At 42.4% G+C, this 22,823-nt stretch overlaps 2 protein-coding genes across 7 annotated transcripts in view; both read right to left on the bottom strand.

The window, feature by feature from the left end:
- Positions 1–33: 33 nt before the first annotated feature.
- On the bottom strand, positions 34–3,965 carry LOC148087693 (SWI/SNF-related matrix-associated actin-dependent regulator of chromatin subfamily B member 1). Its single transcript, XM_087790450.1, has 9 exons — positions 3,832–3,965; positions 3,057–3,168; positions 2,758–2,887; positions 2,472–2,609; positions 1,951–2,078; positions 1,657–1,823; positions 526–716; positions 329–460; positions 34–263 (listed from the first exon to the last, which is right to left on the bottom strand). The coding sequence occupies exons 1-9, from the start codon at positions 3,913–3,915 to the stop codon at positions 224–226; spliced, it is 1,122 nt and encodes a 373-aa protein (XP_087646576.1). The 5' UTR covers positions 3,916–3,965; the 3' UTR covers positions 34–223.
- A 688-nt stretch (positions 3,966–4,653) lies between these two features.
- LOC148087692 (ral guanine nucleotide dissociation stimulator-like) overlaps positions 4,654–22,823 on the bottom strand; it is a 29,716-nt gene continuing 11,546 nt past the window's right edge. For 2 of the 6 annotated variants that reach the window (XM_087790324.1, XM_087790323.1), the window contains exons 2-18: positions 13,871–14,175; positions 13,351–13,425; positions 13,083–13,276; positions 12,885–13,009; positions 12,610–12,825; positions 12,433–12,536; positions 12,278–12,362; positions 11,012–11,089; positions 10,753–10,839; positions 10,656–10,688; positions 10,453–10,574; positions 10,103–10,198; positions 9,093–9,351; positions 8,944–9,018; positions 8,580–8,873; positions 7,175–7,289; positions 4,654–7,097 (exon numbers count right to left, since the gene is read on the bottom strand). In XM_087790324.1, the coding sequence (XP_087646450.1) occupies positions 6,922–7,097; positions 7,175–7,289; positions 8,580–8,873; positions 8,944–9,018; positions 9,093–9,351; positions 10,103–10,198; positions 10,453–10,574; positions 10,656–10,688; positions 10,753–10,839; positions 11,012–11,089; positions 12,278–12,362; positions 12,433–12,536; positions 12,610–12,825; positions 12,885–13,009; positions 13,083–13,276; positions 13,351–13,425; positions 13,871–14,175 (2,439 nt within the window). In that variant the 3' untranslated portion in view covers positions 4,654–6,921. Of the gene's footprint in view, positions 7,098–7,174; positions 7,290–8,579; positions 8,874–8,943; positions 9,019–9,092; positions 9,352–10,102; positions 10,199–10,452; positions 10,575–10,655; positions 10,689–10,752; positions 10,840–11,011; positions 11,090–12,277; positions 12,363–12,432; positions 12,537–12,609; positions 12,826–12,884; positions 13,010–13,082; positions 13,277–13,350; positions 13,426–13,870; positions 14,176–21,417; positions 21,720–22,823 lie in introns of those variants that run through there. The other 4 variants (XM_087790321.1, XM_087790322.1, XM_087790320.1 and 1 more) reach the window with 4 other exon arrangements.

Genomic DNA, 22,823 nt, shown 5'->3' with positions numbered 1-22,823 from the left:
CTGGTACCGGACCAGAACCAAACACTAAAGAAATAAAGGAGGATTTTTTATTTTGTAGGAATCATTCAAAACGTACAAAAACAACCAGCAGGACGACAAAACAATAAATTATCTGAGAGGGTTCATGCTCCGCCGTCTCCATGACAACAAGGAAACAGCAGTAATCGTCCAGTCGAACTGAATTCACATATAAAAAAAACTGTCGGAGCGTCATTGCATGGTGCTACCAGGCGGGGGCGGTGTTTGCCAGCCGCCTCATTCGTCTGCGAAGGAAACGAGCGACACGGTTAGAGACTCATGCGGGGTTGAAATCTTGTACAAGACTCACCTCGTGTTCCGGTCCTGGTCTCGGATCTTCTTCTCCATCTCTGCGTCCGTCAACGTCTCCAGCAGGGGGCACCACTGGTCGGCGTCGCCCGTGTTCCTGATGGCGATCTCCACCGTGGGCAGATGGTTCTCACTGCGACAGAGAGGGGTCGACCATCAACATGACCGAAGACCTGGACTCCTGGCGAGGGTCCTCACCTGAAGGCGTAGGTGCGCTGGTGCCAGCTCAGCTGCCCGCGGATGCTGTAGGCGATGGTGGTGACGAACTCGCCGCCGAGGCCGAGCTCGGAGCAGAGCTTCAGCGCAAAGTTCTCCGGGGAGTTCTCGCGCTCCGACATGTCCCACTCGAACTGGTCCACCAGAGAGATGTTGCCCACGTGGATGTTGAGCTGCAGGAGGCGGAGAGAGTCTGAGCACGAGCGACGGTGACGACAACAAGAGTTCTGTCGTTACAACCATGATTCCAGCTCCATTTATGGAAGTAGATCCGTGACTGGTTTCATTTAATGTCAAATGTTGAAACGTTTAACTTTTTTTAATGAAAAATTTTGATTTTAAACATTGAATTTTTATTATTATTTAATTACATTGGTTTTTAATTCATATTTACACTCAACAATTTGTACATTAAAAGGAACTTTAAGAATTTAATTATTTTCAAAATGATTTTCATTTTGTGTTTTAAAAAGCTATGAATATTTCTGAATTTAATTTTTTTTGTTTGTCCAATAATGAAAAAACAAAGTAAAATATATATATTTTTTAATTCATAGACTTTTAAATTTATTTTTAAAATCTTATCAATAGTATGGTTTATTAGTACCAACCTTTATTCATTTAAAAAATATATCATTATTACTTTTTATCAAACAATTAAAAAATAAATAAAGCTTCTTGAACTCAACCATTCAATAACAAAACCTTTGAATATATTAATTATTGACTTCAATTATTCAAACGAAAAATAAAATGCTTTAAATAAAAAACATTTCAATCAAAAGAAAGTCAACATTTGAAATATTAAATTCATTACATTATCTGACGACACTGATATACTTTCATGGAAACATGACATTGCAATTTTAAACCTCATGCTCATTTGCTGAGTCGACAGTTTTTCACTCGTTTATGAATCTTAAAAACAAAAAGCTGAACTTATTTCAGTCATAGACACATTTCTGTAATTAAACGTTTCACATGAAAGATAAACTAATAACATGACTCATGAGCATTATAACCCTTCATTAACAGACATTACTAGTGTCACATCTACTTCAGAACATCTGCAAAGTAACATCACTGAACATGACTCAGCAACACTAGTGTCACCTTGACGATGACCCTCTGGTCCGTCTGCTCCTCCAGGAGACTGTCCGTCGGGTACGACTCGATCTGTTGCCGGGTGGCCGAGGCGATGGCGGGAACGAAAGCCAGAGGGTTCAAGTCCAGGTCGTCGCACAGGATCTCGGCAAACATCTCCGGCGTCATCAGCTTCTCTGGAACATCAACAACAACAAATACCTCAGGATTATGAGCAGACTCCACTGTGAGGCACCAGGGGGCGCCAACAGTCGCACTTTCAAGTCTCAAATTTGAAGGGAAACAACGGTTGTGTGACTCTACCGTTCATGTTCCAGGTGAAGGCGTCTCGCAGCTTCTGACCCTCGATCTCCATGTCCAGTCGGATCGGCACCAGAACCTCCGATTGGGTCGCGTTTTCATGGATGACGGCAGGATCGTGGTCGTCGAAGCTGAGCGGCAGAAACACAAGTAGGTATAAAAGTATCGATATATCCCAATGATTTTAAGATACTGGGACAGCACTGTATTTTTTTTTTTTGCGACGACTGAGGACGAGAGGATACAGTCGACTCCAGCAGCTTTTAAAGCTGATGTTTGGGCAACTTTTGGTTTCAAAACAAATAAAAACTTTACGGCGCTGTCAAGAGTCATGTAGTCTGTAAATTCTGCAACACCAGAGTCAAGTACTCGACAATACTACAAATACATACTTGTTTATACAGTATCACAGTCGCATCATTTCCCCTGTATCGTGATAAGTATCGTATCACCAGATTCTTGCCGATACAGATCTCTACCAGTGAGAGGAAGAAAGAGAAGGACAGGTAGTTTCGTTTGCTCACCACAGAGGGAACGTCCTCTTCTTGTCTCGTCCCATTCGGCTGCGGTTGATGGTGGTTGAACACGGGACGGCGTCCAGGTGGTGAGAGCTGTTGGGCAGGGTGGGAACCCACTGACTGTTCCTCTTGGCCTTCTGCTCCCTGCTCACACGAGTCCAGAGTTAGAGAGAGACCACAGAGGTAGAGAGGGGACAACAGAGTTAGAGAGAGACCACAGAGAGAGGGGACAACAGAGTTAAAGAGAGACCAGAGTTAAAGAGAGACCACAGAGTTGGAGAGGGTCCAGTACCTGAGGTAGGCGGGCGGTTCTGTGCTGATGGAGAGAGCCTTGTACTTCTCATCGTTGCCCTCAAGAATCTCCTCAACCTCCGACGCCTTCAGGAGAGTCACACTGGTGGCCAGCTGTGTGTAGCCGTGATCTGTGGAGGTCAAATGTCGGGAAATTTCAGACAGAAGCAGTGATCAGACAAAATACAACAATATTACGTTATTGAAAAAAAATGTAAGTCTTGAGGGAGAGTGAAGACAACACCGCAAAAGAGACAGTTGTGTTGTGCCTGTTATAATAAATACCAGTATTTTACTAACCGTGAGACGACTCTACGATCTTCTTCCTCTCGTCTACAGACGCCAGTTTCCTCCATAGTGACGGGTATCTCTTGTACAGCGAGCCTCTGAACATACGCAGGTAGTTTCCCACCTGAACACACAAATATTCAACGGGTTAGTCACACATCTCAACTCATACGTTCATCCGATCGCTTTCTCTCGTTCTTCTCCGATAGTTCAAAGGTCAGGGTTTGAGTTTAAAACCAACATGGAAGCACACAGACGTCTGAAGATACATGTTGACACAACTATACATATAAACAAGTTAAAAAGTATTTTAAATAAAGGGACAGTATTTCATTTACACTTCTGCTATTGTAATGACTAGAAACATTATTAATTACAAATAAATGAAACAAGGCAATAAATGTTGTGTTTGTAACTGAAATGTGAGTTTTATTTTATATGTAGTTTGCTTGTGTCACATGGAAATTTCACACAATGTGTGTTGTTTTGTTTTATTTACCAATATTAGCTTTGCATTTAGCATGGTAACTTGTTTACGTTTAACAAATGGCTCATTATGAAAATAAAATGACAGCGTGAGCAGTAAACATATTGTAGCGAATAAAAAATATCGAGAAATATGTTTTAACAAAATAATAAATTATATTTGACAGATAAAATCATTGAAACGTCAAAGGTCGGTTAGCGTGGTTAGCAGTTAGCATCACAAACGTCAGCGTAACAACAGACTTCCAGAGTAAACTCGGTTCTGGTGGAGGTCAGTGTGAGGTTCGTTGGCTCAGCTCACCTCGGAACCGATCATGTAGAAGTCTCCATCCTCCTCCAGCTGGAACTTGACTGGTTTTTGTCCGAATGTTTTGCTGAGCGCCATGATGGAGTGGGAACACGATGATGGGTTGTGCGCATGCGCAGTGGTTGTCATGCTACATGCTAACTTTTTTTTAATGTTTTCGTTTCTATTTTTTAACAAAATATTGAATTTGTTTTATTGCATAAGTGGATTCAATAAATTGTATGTTGATAGATCTATTTTCTTTTTAATTCTATTTGAGTTTAAACTCGAATATTTTCTATAGGAATTTATTTTTATACACAGTTTGATATTCTTCTTCCTTTTGAATTCAATATCAAATGTTTTAAAAAGTGCTAATATTTCATTCAGTTATAATAAAAAAAAAACATCAACCTATTATTGAATTCAATTATTTAATTAAAAAAACAACCTTTAAGAATATAAATGATTGAATTAGATTATTAAAAAAATATATTAAATAATAAAAGGTTTCATCATTTTAATTTCAAACATTAATAGCAATTATATACTTCCATAAAACAAACAATATGGATCTCAATAACATCTTTAAAGGTTTCAAGCACACTACGTATATTATAATTATAGTTATATATTAAATATAAATATAGTTGTTTAAAAATAATATAAATCATTCTTAACATTTTTTCCTAATTATTCATTTAAATTTAGCGACACTGAGACAGCACACACCACTGCCAAGGAGCTCATTTCACATGACTTGTTGAGATCAATTAAATTAAAAAAAATGAACAGATGAATGAATATAATAATCTTAATAATCAGGAACCAGAGTCGTTCACTTTTATAAATGTTTATTCATATATACATGAATATATTAATCTATAACCCAGAGGAGATAATGTACAAGGCAAAAGTTCAAAATAATAGTAAAAAAAAATTATTAAAAATTGTTTTTTCATTTTTAACTTTTCGGGGACAAACAAGAGTTAGAAAATCATGTTTGTTGAAATGGAAAAATGGCACAAGAGCAACATCCAGGGAGCAAACATACACACACACACACAAACACACACACAGATCTTCATCTTTAGTTTTCACCAGTTAATCTTTTCACATGACACCATGAGAAACAGTGACACTCTCACACACACACACACAAACACACACACACACACAAACAGTCCACAACGGTCTCAGAGCTGCTGGAGAAGACGAGCAAACTTGATTCTACTATGAAAACACAATCAATACATTGAATAGTTGTTTTAAACGGTGAAGGGAACATTGTTTAATGAGTGATTGGGTTTATGGCGCCACAATAAGAAGAATTGTAACATTGTTACTTGTCGACTCAGGTTCCTGCGCGAGGAATAAAAACATCTTGAAGGTCACACAGAGGACCTCACCTCTGAGATACAGATCATTAAAATAACTACATTTCAATGGGATTTCATTGCTCATCTGCTCCTCAGCGCGATCACAAACACGACGACAGCAAACGGACAACGCTGCGAAAAAAAAAGAAAAGAAAAGGCAGAAAACTCAAATTTTGGCAACTGGAGACCAACATAAACAGCTCGACACCAAGAAAACAAAAAAGTGGTTCATAAGCGACACCAGGGGGCACTCTTCTTCGACACAGTGCTTCCCCGGGGACTTAAGGGGTGGTGAAGAGGTCAAAGGTCACAGTGATCAACAGACGGATCTGGAGTCCTCGTCGGTCCGAAGAAGAGCTTCATGCAGGAACGTAAACAAGAGGAAAAAAACAAAATGGCCGGAGAGGAGAAGTTCAACGTTTTTTTTTTGTCTCTCCTCGAAATTCAAAGCAAATACACAGGTTTATCGAAGTGCTGCAGCTTCACTGTCAATCATCCCCGATGTCACATGACCTGAATCGACTCTGCCGCGTCACCGTGGAAACCGCCGTCTCATGACGAAGATGAACCGCCATGTTGGAAACAAGAAGCAACGTTTTAAACAAGTTAGTGTGTATATCGATGGGTGAGATCGTGCGACGTCTGGACGGCTAAGGTCGTGTGCGAGTAAACAAGCCGCGAAGAAAGGACGAAACATCTGGCAGGAGTTTTGAACCAACAACCTTCTCGCTATAAAACTGCATACGACAAACTGTAATGAGCTCTGAACCCGCCACAAGATGGCGCCAGAGAGTGGTTAGTTTCCTTTCTTTTTTTTTTAGCAATATGGTAAAACCGTTTTGAGTTGAAAATCTACGCAATTCACAAAACAAAATGGTGGATGGTCCTGCTAGTTCACGAAGAAACGTTTGCTAAAATATCCGTTTGAGTCAATGATACATTCAGGCCCGCTAATGACAGTCTAGCTCCGCCCACTAGCCAACCCATGCTAGCACTTCATAAGCCAACTATAGCTAGCTAGACTACAGTACGGGTTAGCTTAGCTTGGCGCGCTAACGTCTCTTCTCTCCAACATGGCGGCGACAGCTCATTAAATTCAGCACCGATTCGTAACGAAGAAAAGGTTTTTAAAAAGTGGCTATAAGATTATGAAAATAATAAAACAGTTGATATTTACACGTTTTGTTCTTCCCTCGATTAAGTCACGTGACAGACGCCACTTCCTGTCTGTCGTGGCAATGAAGAACTGAAATCAAAGTGGCTCCACCTGCTGGATGCTCAGCATATTTCTTCTTCTTTGTTTTTTTTTTTCAACATCACTTTTTAAATCCTGGTCCTCGGTCAGGCAGGGAGACAACAAAAGTTCCCTGAACACGATCACGAAAAAAAACATTCGGATGAAGGCGTCTTTGCTCGCCCCAGGGCTCGGGGGCGCCGCAGCTGTGCGAGACGCTGAGGATTCTGGGAAAGCGCAAAACATCCCTCAGAATGAAACTAATCTCATGTGTGGTAAAACGACGAGTCCTCGCGTGACATCACTGTAGGGGCGTTTTCTCCGCCTGCGTCAAAGTCCCGGGCGAAGCTCCCGCGCAACTCCGCTAAGGTGCAGCGCTACTTCCTGCTTGTCCAGGAAGTTCCAACCCTTTGAGGCGCCACCGACAACCTTTCAGGTAAGTTCCATCACCTGCAGGACGGGGGGTAGAGGGGGGAGGAAGTGGGCGTGTCCTCAAAAAATCCCCTTGGCGATCTTCAGTCCTTTCTGCTTCATGCGGGGCAGCGTGGAGCTCGCCACGGTCTTGGCTCGCGGCGGGCGACTGGGCCCTCGCTTCTTCAGGACGAAGTCGTAGTTGGCAGTGGAGTTCATGGCGTAGAAAACGTTGGCGTTGTCCGGGATCCGGAGCTCTGCGTGGCGAAGATAAAGAGAACGTTAAGTAACGCGGCGACCATAAACCTCGTGATTCGAGAGCGAGGACTCGCACCTTTGTCCTCGGCGATCTTCTGCATCAGCTCGTACTCCTCGCTCTTCTCGCGCTCCAGGTTGTGTTTGATCATCGCCTTCCTGATGACGGCCGGCGTCTTGTCCTGACTCGTCACCTGAGACACACCGGGACACGCCGTGAGCGTCGCACGAGGGGGAACCTTCACCTTTATTACCCCAATGTATCGCAATATTTTTCTTCATGATACTGAATATATCATATATTCAACGGCAATGTATCGAGTTTGTTTGTTTGCTTTCAAATCATGTTTTATTTTATTAATTATTATAGTTTATTATGGTTGATAATTAAATAAAGTGTGTATAAAATAATTAATGCAATTGAAAAAAAAATTCAATTAACATGGAAATATTTACAGCATTTGTTAATTTTGTGTTGTAATTAAACTTTTGTCATTACGTTCTCCCGTTCCCCAAGGGGATCTCTGCCAAGACTGAGGACGAGAGGATACAGTCGCCTCCAGCAGCTTTTAAAGCCAATATTAGGAAATATTTTGGTTTCAAAACAAATGAAAGCAGTTATGACTTCGTCAAGAGTCAAATACTCGGCAATACTACAAAAACATCCTTGTACCTACAGTATTACAATATATCGTATCGTTGCCTCTGTATCGTGATACGTATCGTACCGCCGGATTCTTGCCAATACACACCTTTACCTAATAATACCAGAGGAGGCCTCGGGGCGGACCCAAAACACAAAAAAGCATTTAATATATATCGCAATATATCGTTGGCACTGTATCGTGATACATGTCATCATATTCTTGACAATACATCGAGATTGTTAATTTTTGTGTTGTAATTAAACTTTCGGCCACTTGATGGCAGCAATCATTACGTTCTCCCGTTCCCCAAGGGGATCTTGGCCAAGACTGAGGACGAGAGGATACAGTCGTCTCCGGCGGCTTTTAAAGCCGATATTAGGACATATTTTGGTTTCCAAACAAATGAAAGCAGTTACGACTTTGTCAAATACAAGACAATACTACAAATACATCCTTGTACCTAGTAGTGTTACAATATTTCGCATTTTTGCCTCTGTATCGTGATAGGTATCGTATCCCCGGATTCTTGCCAATACACACCCTTACTTAATAATACCAGAGGAGGCCTCGGGACGGACCGAGGACACAAACTAGCATTCAATATATATCGCAATATATCGTATCGTTGGCCCTGTATCGTGATACGTGTCGTCATATTCTTAACAATACACACCTCTTATAGTAGTAGTGACTTTATATATACTTTGCGATAATACAAGAGGAGGCCCTGGGACGGACCCAACCTCTCTCCTTCAGCGACTCCTCTGGTAATGTAACAAACTAGCACTCAATATAAATCCATATATCATATCGTGACATGGATCCTCGGCGACTCACCAGGATGCTCTTGTACATGTTGCCGTTCTCCACGTCCAGACTGACCCGGATGATGCAGCAGTCGTCCACCTGCTGGTTGTAGAGCGGCAGCGACAGCGTGCTGTAGTTGGACACGGCCGACACCGAGCGCTTGTGCGAGCGCGAGGCCGACAGCGGCGTCGACGAGGACACGGAGGAGGACGAGGCGCTGCTGGAGCCCGAGGCCGAGCCGGAGCTGGACCCCATGCCCGACGTGTCCAGCGAGGACAGGGACGTGCACTCCCAGAACTGACACACAGTCACGTTAGCACAAAACTGAAAAGCAGCATTTTAGCAGGAAGGAGAAGTAGAGCTACATTTGTTGTCAGTATCCATTGACACTCACCGTGGACGTGGAGTCTGTGGGCGGAGCTTCTCTCCCGAGCGCTGAGACGGACAGCTTGACCGACGGCGTGGAAGTCTGCACAGAGAACAGTGGTTGAGGATCCAGAAGGACTTGTCGTCTCTGACCCGTCGCACGCCTCTCTGACTCACTCGTGGTGGATTCTTTATTTTCCGACTGACCTTCCGCTCGTGGGCTTCGGGCGAGTCGGACAGGAAGCTGGGATTCACGTCCTCGAGGTCAGACCCGCTCGAGCTGACCGAGGTCACGCTCAGAGCGTCGCCGCTGTCGCCGCCGCCACCACCACCACCGCCGCCACCGCCGCCGCCCTGGTACGGTCTGTAGTGCGAGTGGTCGAAGGACTTGGAGTGAGACCCGGCGGCACCAGAACCAGCCTCGGTGAGCTGACGACTGCTCAGGAGATGAACACACACACATTAGAGAAATTCAGTGTGTGTGTGCGTTTTAAGTATGTGTATGTGTGTATGTGTATGCGTGTGTATGTGTATGTGTATATGTATATGTGTGTGCATGTACCTGTGTGTGTGTGTTTGCAACTGTGTAAATGTCTGTGGATATATTTGTGTGTATGTGGATATGTGTGTGTGTGTATGCAACTGTGTGAATGTGTGTGTGTGGATATGAATGTGTGAGTACGAGTATGCATGTGTATGTGTGTACCTGTTTGTGTTGAATGCAACTGTGTGTATGTGTGTATGCAACTATGTAAATGTGTGTGTATGGATATGAGTGTACATGTGTGTGTTTGCAACTTTGTGTGTGTGTATACCTGTGATTGTGCATACCTATGAGTATGTGTCTACATTTGTGTTCATGAGGGTGTTTGTATATTTGTGCGAGTACGAGTTTATGTGTATACGTGTATGTATACGTGTGTGTATGCAACTGTGTGTGTGTGTGTATGGATACGAGTGTGTGAGTATGAGTGTATTTGTAACTGTTCGTGTCTGCATCTACCTGCGAGTGTGTGTACCTGTGCCTTTGTGTCCATGTGTATGTGCGTGTCTATATTTGTATTTTTGCGTATGTATGTATAAATGTATACTTGTGTATAGGCATGTGTATGCATACGTATGCTTTGTGTGTGTGTATGTGTGTGTGTATGTGTGTGTGTGTGTGTGTGTGTGTGTGTTACACTCACTCGCTCCAGCGCTTCATGATCCCTCCGTTCTTCTTGGCTCTCAGTGTGTTACTGGCCGACTCTGACAGCGGCTCGATCTCACACGACAAGTTGTAGCTGCACAACATTAACACACAGACAAAGATACAAATCATGAGCACACACATCAACAACACATTTGTGCACAAACCAACAGACACAAACACACAAATAAGTCCCATTTCATGGTCTGTTACAAAGACAAACAGTCACCTAAAAATAAATCACATTTAAATGAAGATCAAACAATATGTGAAGATAGACAAAAATGTTTACACTGACCCACAACTTCTAGAAGAAAAAAAACCAAAGACACACAGAAGGTCAGTCACCTGTCGGCTTCGCTCAACTTCTCCACACCAGCGAACCACTCTCTGAAGTGAGCGTCCGGAGTGAAGCTGTAGTTGTTGGACGCCAGCTGGAGCAGTTTGATCTGAGCGATCACCTCAAACTCCTGCACGCACACACAAACACACACAGTTGAAGCCCACATGACCTAAGCTGAGATGGTTCCGGTCCAGGGTTGAAGACTCACCTTCCTCCTCTTCTCAAAGTTGATGAGTCCTCCCTGAGAGACAGAACAAGAGTTAGTGTGAGTTCTGATGGTTCTGAAAGGAACAAGCGGGTCGCACCTCCGTGTAGTCCTTCATGGCCGTGTCCATCATCACCAGGTCGGTCAGGAAGGTTCCCAGATAAGGGATGGTTCCCTGCATCACACCCTGAGAGACAAAAAAAAACATAATTCAGAACCAAAACAATGAAAATAAGCAACAAAACGATCATGAACTAATGCAGTTCCTCTTACGGTCAATAGATGGCAGCAAACACATCACGCTTTTGTTTCATAGACACATGTTTGAAATTAAGATTTGTGTTTTAAACTGGACTCACCAGGTCTCTCTGCTGCTGGTGTCGCCTCTGGGCCCGTTTGGGGTTAATTTCTAACGTAGCAAACTTTGAGGTTCCCTCCTGTCAGGACACAACAGCGTCAGACGCACACAGGAAGTAGAAATACAATGAAAGTATTATTTTCTTTATGTAAATATTACATAACTCATTAGTATGTATTTTAGATGGAATTATGAAGTTTAAAAGTTATGAACGTTAAAATATTTTGTCAATAAAATCAACAGTGATTGACAAATATCTCGTCTCTGCAGTTTTGTTTTTCTTGGTGACGTGACCGGAGACCCAGAAACTGGACCTGGACTCAGTCTCGTGTTGAGATCTGGACACAGTAGATTAGAGGCGACGCCCAGACGTGGCGTTATCAACGTGGAGAGAAAGTTTCCGTCACTCTGACGTGAGCAGGAGTTTCCCCCGAGACCGTCATTCAAGCCTTCAGGTCAAGTGTCTTTGTGTTGAAACACAATAACATCCATTGAACTTCGATTCATTGAAACAATATTGAACAATAAGTAGTATTGAAATAAAAAATGTTGGTTTTCTACTTACAAATAATAAAAATGTATAAATATTTGTGCTGGTGAATGTGTATGCGTGTATGTGTATACTATTATCATTATTGTGAAGTTAGACATAGTGCTTTTATTGTGAAGTTAGACATAGTTATTTTATTGTGAAGTTAGACATCGTTTTTTTACTGTGAAGTTAGACATCGTTTTTTTACTGTGAAGTTAGACATAGTTCTTTTACTTTGAAGTTAGACATAGTTATTTTATTGTGAAGTTAGACATAGTTCTTTTATTGTGAAGTAAGACATAGTTCTTTTACTGTGAAGTTAGACATAGTTATTTTATTGTGAAGTTAGACATAGTTATTTTATTGTGAAGTTAGACATAGTTGTTTTATTGTGAAGTTAGACATAGTTATTTTACTGTGAAGTTAGACATAGTTCTTTTATTGTGAAGTAAGACATAGTTCTTTTACTGTGAAGTTAGACATAGTTCTTTTACTGTGAAGTTAGACATAGTTCTTTTACTGTGAAGTTAGACATAGTTCTTTTATTGTGAAGTTAGATATAGTGCCTTTCTTTTAAAGTAAGACATAGTGCTTTTATTGTGAAGTTCAGATGGAGTTCTTTTTATTATGAAGTTAGACATAGTGCTTTAATTGTAAAGTTTAGATGTAGAGCTTTTATTGTGAAGTTAGACATAGTGCTTTTATTGTGAAAGCGATGGTTTGGCGCGGTCTCACCTTCACCAGCAGCTCTCTACTCAGCGAGTAGTTGTTGTCGTCTGAGAAGATCTCGGAGAGCTCACGGAAGGTTCTGAAACTCTCCCTGCGGGTGAAACACGGGACGTCAGCCAACGAGCTCCGCCGTCGGTTCCGACGACTCGGCAGAAACTCACCGCGACACCTCCTCCCAGGTCCGCTTCAGACGGTGGACCGCGTTGCACTGCAGCGCCGACAGGATCGCCCGCAGGGACGAGAAGTTCTTCAGAATCCGACACTCCTGCGGGAGATGGAGTCAGAGTCAGGACGGTTTTTATTTGAGCTTTAGGGTTTAACTGGCTGACGGTTCTGACCCGGGCCACGTCGATCCAGCGTTCCAGCAGCCGGGCTCTCTGCGTGGGCTTCAGTACCGGGCTGCTCAGGCAGGTGGCGATCACACAATTGGTGACCGAGTTGAACTGGGCCACGGTGGCTCTGATGGTCGGGGCCAGGTGCTCCTTCCCCTTCTTGTCTCGCTGGGACCAGATCCCGCCCAGGCAGTGGTACGGAACCACCTTCTTGAACAGATCCTGAAAAAGGAGGTGAGTTAGAGCGTGAAGACGAACAACAACCAATATGGCGGCCTCACCGCGTCCATCAGCGTGAACTGCTCGGCCACCATGATGGGGTCGAAGGACAGGAAGCTGAAGGCGGGAAGCTCGTCCTCGAAGCCGCTCTCTTCCTGCGTGGCGAAGGGGCAGCCGATGTGATCACCTGAGGGCAGGCACAGGAATGTCACAAACTCTACACCCCCAAAACTCCCGCCGCCCCTCTCTCCCCGTCGTACCATCAGATTCCGGCTCGCACTGCTGCCGCCGGTGAAAGTGGGCCAGCAGGTTGCGAGCGCGGCGCTCCAGGTCCGAGCCGGGGAAGTGCATGTGAAGGTAGGACATCAGCTGGTGTAGGGAGTCGTAGCCGGGGGGGATCCAGAAGTCCTCCGAGTACTGGTCCAACCAGGCGCCCAGGATGGACGACACCGTGCTGCGGGGAGACCAGAAGGGGTTTTTGAGTCACGTGACTCCAGGGGGAACGACGCAGGTCGGGTCGACGCTTACTTCCTCAGCTCGATGCAGTCGTCCTGAGAGACCCGGTGGGTCGAAGCTACCGGAAAATTCTGGAGTCTGGCGTACCTGTGGGAGAAGATCCAGAACCAGGTAAGTATTAACAAAGCTTTTACGTTGCCTCGTAACTCCCAGGGGTCTAGATCTTTGTCTCCATATTGTCTTCAAAGTCCCTTTCTTCTTGGCCTACTTAAGGTGCTGGATTTGACCTCTTTCCCTTGAACTACAGACCTGAATGTTAACAATGTTTTCTGCACGTGTTATGGATGGTTGTAACTGAAGGGTTACTTGCAGTTGCGCTGTATAACCACTAGAAGCTTCATCTAAAAACCTAATCCCATTACTGCAAAGCCCTTCCAGTAGTTATCAGTATCTAATGATATATTCCCACTTCAAATAGGTACTAAATTATAGCAAACCTAACTTTTAACTCATAAGACTTCATTTACCATCAGGCACACTTGAAACTACTAACGATCCTGGTCCACTACAGGTCCTGGTCCCCCTCACATACCTGTTGAGCAGCAGGTCCAGCACCTGCTTGGTGGTGGCGAAGGACCGGTACGTGCACAGGAAGATGGTGACGTAGGTGGAGTCCTTGCCCCGGAATGCCGTCACCATGTACTCCACCAGCCGCTCCAGCGTGCCGGCCTTGATGGTCCGGACCTTGCAGGTCTCATAGAGGCTGAGGGCCGCGTCCGTGTCCACGCCCAGCCACCGCTGCCCCTTGCTGGCCGACTGGTGCAGCTGCACCTTCCTCAGCGTGATGGTGAAGATGGCGTCATCCTCGGCCTCCTCGCCGATCTCCTGCGTCGAGCTCTGAGGACAAGAGGATACACAAGTTACAAAAAAAAGCTGCGGAGTATTTCTTTTGCCGCGGCAACGCTATGCTAACTCTTGCCAAGTTGGTAAAATCCATCTTAGCCTAACGATTGTTTAGTAGTTAAGAAGCTAACTATTGTGTATCGCCATGGCGGCTTGAGGTCACATGACCGCGGCCGGCATTATCGGATCTCCTGCAGGGATCAGGATCAACCTCACAAGATTCTGTCACGACAATTAAGAGCTTTGCCGGTGAGCGGAGGATCGTTCGACTGATCCCGCCGTTGGTCGTAAATCCCGCCGTCGGTCGGAGACGCTCCGCCGTCGTCGAATGACACGAATAAAGGAATGTATTGAACCGAGGTACAACCAAGTCGTCGCCATGGCAACGGACTCGCAGATACGTTAGAAGACGTCGACCATAAAGAGAAACGTCTCCTTCTGGCTCAGCTCTTCTTTAGATGACGCTCCCTTGACTGCACGACAAACATCTGAAGAGAACGAAATCTTAAGAACGAATTAAGGTTCAATAACTCATGCTTTATTCCTTATCTTTACATCTAACACAATAATTACAATCTTTTATCCATACATTTCTCCCCATCATTCATTCATCCTCAGTTTCATCTTTCCTTCATCCTTTCTTTTTTCTATACACACACAGAAACACACAGTTGCACAGAAATAAAATACAATTTAATATGATGTATATTCTATTGATTATTACTGTCTGAAATGTGTTATTATTATGTGTTATACGGTAATTCTTCTGCAGTTTTGAAGTTGAATTAATCTGCAAATCGATTGTTTCACACATTTTCACTAGTTTACAGGTTTATATCTTTAGTAAATACTAAAATCTTGACAAAGTCTTTCCCCATCCATCCTCATACGAGTATCTCCTGGATGACTGAGCTTCTATGAGAACAAATGTGCCTTATGGTAAATTAAGTCTTATGAGTTAAAAGTTATGTTCGCAATAATTTAGTACCTATTTGAAGTGGGTCTACAAGAACAAATCAGTAGTGTCTGATAACTACTAGAAGGGCTTTGCTGTAATGGGATTAGATTTTAAATGAAGCTTCTAGTGGTTATACAGCGCAACTGCATGTAACCCCTTAGTTACAACCGTCCACAGAGAAAGAGTTGAAATCTACCCTCAAAACAGAGATTTGTCTTCTGGCTCAGCTCTTTTTTTTCTTCCACCACAGACAACACAGAAACGTGGGCACGTACAAAAATTGAACGGTGTATCAAAGTCGCAAAGGGGAGAATCTGGGTCAGCGAGTGTTTACGTTACAGCGTTAGTTCAATCCAGATGTTTCTGCCTCAGATCCTCACCGTCGCTTCAACCCCCGACGAGACAACAATCGCACACAAGACGCACAACGGCGGTCTCTCGACACAAGTCGCACCTGCTTCGGCGGCTCCAGCTTCAGCCTCTCAAAAGTCCAGGTCTAAATGCGGAGCGGCCGGGGAACTCCCTGTGGAAACTCTAGACCCAGCACCACTGTCAGCAGCACCGCTGTCAGCAGCGACACAATCGAGCGGCTCGGAGCACAAGCCAGCGACTTCCCCTCGCAACAAAGGGCGCTGACGGCCAGTGAGGTCACTTCATCTGGAAAATGTGACATTTGTTCAGCGCCACGCCGTTAGAACTTGATCTAGAAGTCAATCGTTGTGAAAAGGTGCGTTATAGTTCGGTGTTATTTAACCTTGAAGAGACAGAATTCTTCAACTATTTTTACTTCTCTTTAAAAAAAAACATTTTTGTGAAGTGTGTCATCAGAAATGTGTTGAATAATATATAATTAAACATATTTTATACAGTAAAATAGTAACATATCTTTTTTTTATTTATAGATAATTTATACATTTAATAAAGTTAACACAAAAGAAGACGAACATTTAATTACACTAGTAAAAATAAGTATTAATATGAGACAAAAAAAAAAACCATAAACATATTAAAAACGAAAACATTAATGTCATCTTTTTATAGTGGAATTTTGTAAAAATCAAGGAACAAAAAAACGAGGGATGCACTAGAATAAAAACAGGTCCTGGTCAGAAAAAAAAGCAAAGGTACAACAAAAGTTTCTGCTTGGTTACAGCTTCATGGTTGTAACTAAAAATGCCAATTTCTGTGTCCAAATTTTCGAATAATCCCTACAAAAACTCATATTTTTGTTTAATGATAAGAGTTAAATTGAACAATATTTATAATAGGTTAATCTTAATATGTATACAACATAATAACACAAAATAAATAAAGAATAAAGGTAGTTAAATCCTATTGACAGAAAAAAATTGTGTCTATATTTAAAAAGAGAATAATTATATTAAATTGTAAAATAAAATAAAAAATAAACAATATTTTTCTATCGACCTACTGGTGTATAAGAGGGTCAGCGGAACCGTGATAATGTGGCCCCTGAGAAAAGGTTCCAGCAATGATTCTCCTGTTTTTTTCGTTCCTAAAGTCTGTTGTTTTTGGAGTTTCTCGTCCTCTCTGCTCCACCATCGAAAACCCTCCTCTATCTCGGGGCGACAACAGCGTGTCGTCAGACGTTCAAAAGCCTCTGAACTGATTCACATATTCATCACTGAACTTAACAAAGACGCCGTTGTTTTCCATTGTGTTGAATTAACGGGATGAACCTAATGAGGGGTTTGTGGCCCCCAGATGAGACTCCCACAAAAGTTGTCCTTCACTGAAATACTTATGAAAACGGAGCTCATCAGAGGCGGCGCTGACATGAAAGCCTCGGACAAAGGCCGCCCTGTTGTTGTTGTGGTGACGGAGGTCCACTGTGACCCCGCAGGACGCCAGCGGAACCTTCTCTTGTGTGAAACATGATTGTACGCCGCCGGCGCACATGACATCGGATCAGCTGCTCGCAAGACGTCACAAAAGATTGTGATTTCGCCGCCTGGCGACGCACAACAAATGTTTGTTCGCATAACGTCGGTGGGCGAGAAACAACCACGTCACAGGACAGGAAGTGGTTCAATGTTGTGCCTCCGCTTTGAGGAGAAAACTACCAAACATTACGGTAAATTGACTTCAACGACCCGGGGGTTGATCTGAACCGCCCAGGCTTTATCAAGAAACAGGATGGAAATCAGATTTAATATATTCATTTGTCATCATTAAAGATCTACTGAGCACAAGGTACTTTCTCTGAGAGGTTGGAACTCAAGTGTAAAAGCATGATAGCATTATATTTTTTCATACAGATTTTATTTTTAAAATAAGGTAAGGTAAGGTAAGGTAAAACTTTATTGATCCCTCAGGAGGTCTCCTTCGGGAAATTGTTTTTTTCCAATAGCCACAGATAATACAACAATTTTTCATAAAAAATAAATTAAAAAAAATATGATATGAAAATAATTTCTTACAAAATTCTTTTGACAGACTTTTTTTTTTAATTAATCGCAATTAATAACAACAAATAAAGGGAAATTATGACAAAAAAAGAAATATAACTGATTTAACTTCTCCAGAGTTAAAATAGTAAATAATAACACAATTTTAATACTAAATAAACAAATCAGGACAAAGCTTGAACACTATAATCTTAACGGCTGTTAGAAAATATTGATACAGTTATATATGGAGAAAAAAATAGTAATATATTTATTTTTTGCTTTATATCATAGTTTTTTCATGGTTTATGGCTGCCTTGGTGCTTGGTTGTGTTGTTCTATTTCTTTTATTCTGCACTGACACCACACAAAAAAATCCTGGCAATAAAAGTTTCTGATTCTGATAAAATAAAATATATTTTTGGGATTAATTTTATTTATAACTAAAACCCAGATATTCGTGTTTATTAATTTGTCTGTTGCAATTCAATTCAGCCACTAAAGGATTAATTGACGGCAGCTAAAGGAACATGGAAACACCTCTAGATCCTAGCGCTGACTGAGGACGAGAGGATACACTGGACTCTAGCAGCTTTTAAATCTGATGTTTGGACATTTTTTGGTTTCAAAACAAATGAAAGCAGTTATGACTTCGTCAAGAGTCATGTGGTCTGTAAATCTGCAACACCAGAGTCAAGTACTCGACAATACTACAAATATATCCTTGTTACTAATCTCACTATATTGCATATTTGCCTCAGTATCGTGATAGACACGTACTGTAACTTCTTTGGCATGTCCTGAGGCTTCCTCCTCCCCCTTTACAAGGAGGCATCCAGGAGTCTGAGTGACTGAGATTCCATGAGACAAAAGTCCATGAAGAAAACCCTGAGATACTTCAACTTCAAGATCACATCTTGGGTCTGGAAAGAATGTGAACCACGGTCTCAGACTTAAGAACCGACACACGGCTCCAGAGTCAGACGAAAGTTTCAGCCCCACAGAGCTGAAGTCCACAAATCTGTTTCCATTTTCCCCCAGATGTTCTTCTCTGTGGTCTCGTTCCTCTCGGAGCCCTCAGCTCTTCTGGGGGTTCAAGACCGGAGGAAAAAAAACTCGGTCAAGTATTCGAGTCAGAAACTGGATCTCCTGCTGAGTGATGAATGACTGCTGCTGCTGGAGGGATCAACCAACTCTCCACCCACGTCCCGGGAGCCCCTCGGTAACCAGACCCGGGTGTCGGATGACCTTGACACGGGTACGGGGGGGGGGAGAGGAAACCCCCTCTGGCAGCGGTGGGATTATGCGTTAGGTAACGGAGGAGGACGGATTAGAGGTCCCGGTTCTTATCAGAAGACGAGCCTGTAAGAATGTCGTCCATGTGGTCCGAGTTAAGATTCTGGGACGTGAAGTTAACCAGGTCGGGTTCTGGTCTTATCAGAGCCTCTGATAACAACTCTGATGACTACAAGGACCTCTCTGAAGATAAGGACGTGACAATGCAGGATGATGTCATGAAGCCCCGCCCACTTGGACCCCAACGCTCAATTCAGCAAATCACAGTTTGATACACACAACAAACAACACTGAGCCAATGATTAGGGAGTCCAGGGATGTTCCCATGTCAGAGTGGAGACACGGCCCCAACATCTGGTCTGACCTCACCGCTGAGAACTTGCTCTACTCCTCTTCCCGGGTAGATGCCAGAGCTCATAAAACCTCAGTCGTCCTCTGAAGTCAAAGAGTCAAACTGTGAGCAGCTACAGCTTTAAGTTTTAACTTAAAAAAAAACAACATATTTCTAGGATGGTTTACATCTGTATTGGTATTTAAAACAACTGTATAGATTTTTTTGTGTGGTTTAAATCATATTTTATATTTCAATTAAGTAAGCGTAAAATCCCGGGTGATAGCTGAGGACGAGAGGATGCAGTCGACTCCAGCAGATTCTAAAGATGATGTTTGGCCATATTTTGGTTTTGAAAACAAATGAAAGCAGTTACGACTCTATCAAAAGTCATGTGGTCTGTACATAATGCAACACCAGAGTCAAGCACTCGACAATACTACAGATATATCCTTGTTACTACAGTATCACAATGTATCGTATCGCGATAGGTCTGGTATGGTATCGCCAGATTCTTGCTATCAATACACAGCCCTATAAAGTACAAGCTAAATGATGTGTAAATGTACATTTGTACTTCTACTAGTGTAGCTGTTTTTAACAACAACACTGAAAACTTTTACTTCACTTATAAAGAGAACATATTTTACAGTTCTATGAGATAAAGCTGGAAATTAAATGTGTCTAATTCTGAGTTCATTGTGTGACTTAAATCATATTTATATTTCAATTAAGTAAGCGTAAAATCCCGGGTGATAGCTGAGGACTAGCGGATGCAGTCGACTCCAGCAGATTCTAAAGATGATGTTTGGACATATTTTGGTTTTGAAAACAAATGAAAGCAGTTACGACTCTATCAAAAGTCATGTGGTCTGTACATGATGCAACACCAGAGTCAAGTACTCGACAATACTACAGATATATCCTTGTTACTACAGTATCACAATGTATCGTATCGCGATAGGTATGGTATGGTATTCTAGATTCTTGCAATCAATACACACCCCTATAAAGTACAAGCTAAATGATGTGTAAATGTACATTTGTACTTCTACTAGTGTAGCTGTTTTTAACAACAACACTGAAAACTTATACTTCACTTATAAAGAGAACTTATTTTACAGTTTTATGAGATAAAGCTGGAAATTAAATGTGTCTAATTCTGAGTTAATTGTGTGACTTAAATCATATTTATATTTCAAATAAGTAAGTGTAAAATCCTGGGAGATGGCTGAGGACGAGAGGATACAGTCAACTCCAGCAGCTTCTAAAGATGATGTTTGGACATATTTTGGTTTTGAAAACAAATAAAAGCAGTTACGACTCTGTCAAGAGTCATGTTGTCTGTACATAATGCAACACCAGAGTCAAGTACTCGACAATACTACAGATATATCCTTGTTACTACAGTATCACAATTTATCATATCGCCAGATTCTTGCCAATACACAGCCCTATAAAGTACAAGCTAAATGACTTGTAAAAGTACATTTGTACTTCTACTAGTGTAGCTGTTTTTAACAACAACACTGAAAACTTTTACTTCACTTATAAAGAGAACTTATTTTACAGTTCTATGAGATAAAGCTGGAAATTAAATGTGTCTAATTCTGAGTTAATTGTGTGACTTAAATCATATTTATATTTCAAATAAGTAAGTGTAAAATCCTGGGAGATGGCTGAGGACGAGAGGATACAGTCGACTCCAGCAGCTTCTAAAGATGATGTTTGGACATATTTTGGTTTTGAAAACAAATAAAAGCAGTTACGACTTCGTCAAGAGTCATGTTGTCTGTACATAATGCAACACCAGAGTCAAGTACTCGACAATACTACAGATATATCCTTGTTACTACAGTATCACAATTTATCATATCGCCAGATTCTTGCCAATACACAGCCCTATAAAGTACAAGCTAAATGACGTGTAAATGTACATTTGTACTTCTACTAGTGTAGCGTTTTTAACAACAACACTGAAAACTTTTACTTCACTTATAAAGAGAACTTATTTTAAAGTTCTATGAGATAAAACTAGAAATTAAATGTGTCTAATTCTGAGCTAAACAAATACACTAACGTAAAAAAACAACGACTTGTGGCACCAGAACATAATGACTTATCCCAACACGAGAACAAAGGAGGATCAACGAAGTCCCTCTAAAAGTTCTGGTCCCGCATCACGTCATCACAACAGCCTCCCACCCGGGTCTCAGCCTCGCCCTCCAGCCGCGGCCTCTCACCTCCAGCGCCGGCAGGTCCGGGTCCAGATGCGTGAAGCTGCTCAGCACCACCGGGCCGCGCTGCTCCGCCACCTCCAGCCTCACCCCGTCCCATATGTTCCGAACCCTCCACGACGAGTCGAACATGTCGAGCAGCGGCGCGCGGCGCGCCTCGCTGTGCGTCCCCGGGAGATGGACCATGGATGCCCCGCGGACAGAACCGCCGTCCGGGGTTACGGTACCGACATTGTTTTCGCCGTTAGAGTCCGAACTGGAGATGTGGATCTGTTGGGTCGGGCCATGACTCAGACTGGTGTGTGGGGGGGTTTCTTAGCTCCGCCCCCCTCGGACTGATGAGGCGTTCAGGGCCGCCCGAAATATGGTTTATCGAACGTTTCATCCACTCAAAATCCGTTAAATATTTAACCACTTAAGATCACATCTAAGTGACACAGAAACAACTTCTTAAACACATATTATTAATAATAAAAAATAAAAAAACGAGTTTAAATGAGAAAATAAATCCATGTTCAGTGCGTGATGAACTTCTTTCCTATTCTCAAGTTGGACTCTGAAGGCAACACTGACGTGTTATCTTTGGGAAGTGATGAGCAAGTTGTCATCACTTGTATCCTTGACAACATCGACACCGAAATACACTATTTCCCCTATTACTGTTGGAAGAAATGTATATTTTAAGAATCATTATGAACGCATTATGTTTAAATTATTAAATATGTTAACGTAGGATTGCACTTTTATTTATTTATCTTCTTATATCCTTTCTTCAAATCAGGTTCACCTTCAAAACAACAGGATTAAAGAAGTTTCACTGACAATGTTTATTTTGGTTTGCAAAGTTCAGTGAACTCGCTGAACTAAAGTGCGAGCGTCAGCCATACAAAAGACGCCCCCTGCTGCTCAGAGGCAGAGGTGCAGGCCTGAAGTAAACAAGCTTTAACCCTTCACGCGTCTCTGGACCGAGTTCTGAGCGGATCCTGCCTCGAACCAGACCAGAGACAAAAGTCCGGCGCTGATGTCAAACAAACGTTCAGAAACACGAGTTACACAACACAACCCTGGCAAAGCCTGACACCACAAATCAGAATAACAAACACAACTTTAAACATCAAAGTACTTCTTCTACACCACATGACTTCTGAAATCCTGGATGTTCAGATCAGGATCTTCACTGTAAACAAGTGTGAAGTACTAAGTTGTTCACAAATATTCAGTTTGTGCCCTAAACGACAATTCCCTTGGAAAAAAGTTGTATTCTTGAAGTTCATTTTATCAAGTATACTTGAGTAAAAGTATAGCAAGTATACTAAGGTATACGCACTTAAAGTGTACTAAAAGTATAGTCATTTGACATTTATTTGGACTAAATTGGAACATTTTGAGTTTACAGAAGTATACTTTTAAGA

The sequence above is a fragment of the Callionymus lyra genome, chromosome 1, assembly GCF_982586985.1.
Source record: "Callionymus lyra chromosome 1, fCalLyr1.hap1.1, whole genome shotgun sequence".
Taxonomy (NCBI): Eukaryota; Metazoa; Chordata; class Actinopteri; order Syngnathiformes; family Callionymidae; genus Callionymus; species Callionymus lyra.
This window is presented reverse-complemented; position numbering and strand designations above follow the sequence as displayed.